At 55.5% G+C, this 1,738-nt stretch overlaps 1 gene segment (V, D, J or C); it reads left to right on the forward strand.

Annotated features, from left to right (window-relative positions):
* The first annotated feature begins 620 nt into the window (after positions 1–620).
* On the forward strand, positions 621–1,097 carry LOC125623086 (immunoglobulin lambda variable 5-37-like). The segment is given in 2 exon segments: positions 621–669; positions 760–1,097. Coding segments are annotated over 2 exon segments (387 nt in total).
* The last annotated feature ends 641 nt before the right edge of the window (positions 1,098–1,738 follow it).

The following is a 1,738-nucleotide window of genomic DNA, read 5'->3' on the forward strand; positions in this document are numbered from 1 at the left end:
GAGTTCCCTGGTTCTCCCCCACGATTCGTGGGTCTTGCTCTGTGGCAATGGGTGCTGAAATCCCCTCAGAAGAGCTAAGTCAGCGCAGGAGCCACTACGGGTCCTGCCAGCCACTGGCTCGGTTAAAGAGCAGCTAAGATGTCAGATGAAACACAGGCTCCCCACCCTCCTCGACCCCACTCACCGCATCAGAAATGGCCCTCTACTGCTTCAAGGTGACGTGCTCTGTGTCTGATTCTCCTGGGGGATCTCAGAGACCTGGGGCTTATTCGGAAGCTGGGGCTTGCAGCCAGGCCTGGGTTCGTTCCCTTGCCGAGCTGCCTCAGCCTGGCCACTCAAAATATTGGGATGCTGCTCTAACTGACTGGCCCTTGAGGTCTGACTGACACCTAGAGTTTCCTTGACTCTGCCTCGTATAATAATTTCAGGCCACACTGACCCTGCCGTGGTCTGCAGGGCTCATTTACATAGTGGGTTGCCCCTGCCCCACAGCTACAGGCTCTAAAGCAGCCACTGGGGGGTGGGGAGGGTTTACGAAGTCAGCACTAGGCTGCAAACCAGCAGAAGCCCAGCTACTGAGTCAGGCTCTTTCTCTGCTCTCTCCATCCCCTCCTGGCGCCATGGCCCAATTTGCTCTGGCTCTCTGCCTCCTGGGGCGCACCCTGGCAGGTGATTATGCTAGGAATTCAGAGGACGCACACCGAGTACAGCATGAATTTGGCTGTGGTCACTTCTAACATGTCTGTTTGTTTCTCACAGCTGCTGGTGGCCTATTTACTCAGCCGGCCTTCGAGACTGTGTCCCCAGGAGACACTGTCAGACTCTCCTGCACCATGAGCCGTGGGACCAGCATCAGTGGCTACTACATAAACTGGCTGCAGCAGAGAGCAGGGAACCCACCGAGATACCTGCTCTATTACAAAGACGAATCTGCCAACGGGCTGGGATCTGGGGTCTCTGATCGATTCTCAGCTTCCAAAGACGCCTCCAGTAACACCTGCCATTTAATTATCACTGGGGCCCGAGCAGAGGACGAGGCGGATTATTACTGTCTCACATTGAGTGCTGCCATGGCTCACAGTGCGACAGGCAGATAGGGAACTGAGACTGAATCCTCTGAGCACCACGGGTCCTTACTGGGCTCGTCCCTGAGTGTGAGAACCCTCGGCTTCCTCTGAGGAAGGCAGCAGAGGCTGGATTTGCCCATGGGCATCAGGCGCAGTGTGGTACACTGTGGTGAGGGAGCTTCATGGGCCTTTGCCTCCACGAGATCTGCAGAAAGGCCTCCTGGCAGGTTCTGCCTTGATTTCATCCCTGCAGTGCCCTGGAGCACAGCGCTGAGGAAGGGCTGGTCTGTTTTTCCAATAATGCAGCAGCAGGGAGAAGTGGAGCCGAAGGAGCCCCTGGTGATGGTGCCAAGTGCAGCCCCCAAAAGATTGGCCCCTGCCCTTGCAATGAAAGGGTTCCTGATCACAAAGGCACTGTACCTGCAAAGAGGATAATGCCACGGAGTGAGGAAATCTGGTCTCTCCCCTCCTGAGAAGGAGACAAAGGAGAATGAAAAGAGAGAGGTAGGCGACAGACGGCTAGGTGGACAGCATGAGTGTGTGTGATGGGCCATGCCAGTGCAGTGTCGGAACATTACAGCCAAACAGAGGCAGAAATCAATGTCTGCCCCATTCCAGAGCATGAGAACAATCGCCCAAGTCTTACTCCCCAAGTCCCAAAGCTTCTATTA

Source organism: Caretta caretta, chromosome 15, assembly GCF_965140235.1.
Source record: "Caretta caretta isolate rCarCar2 chromosome 15, rCarCar1.hap1, whole genome shotgun sequence".
NCBI classification, from domain to species: Eukaryota; Metazoa; Chordata; order Testudines; family Cheloniidae; genus Caretta; species Caretta caretta.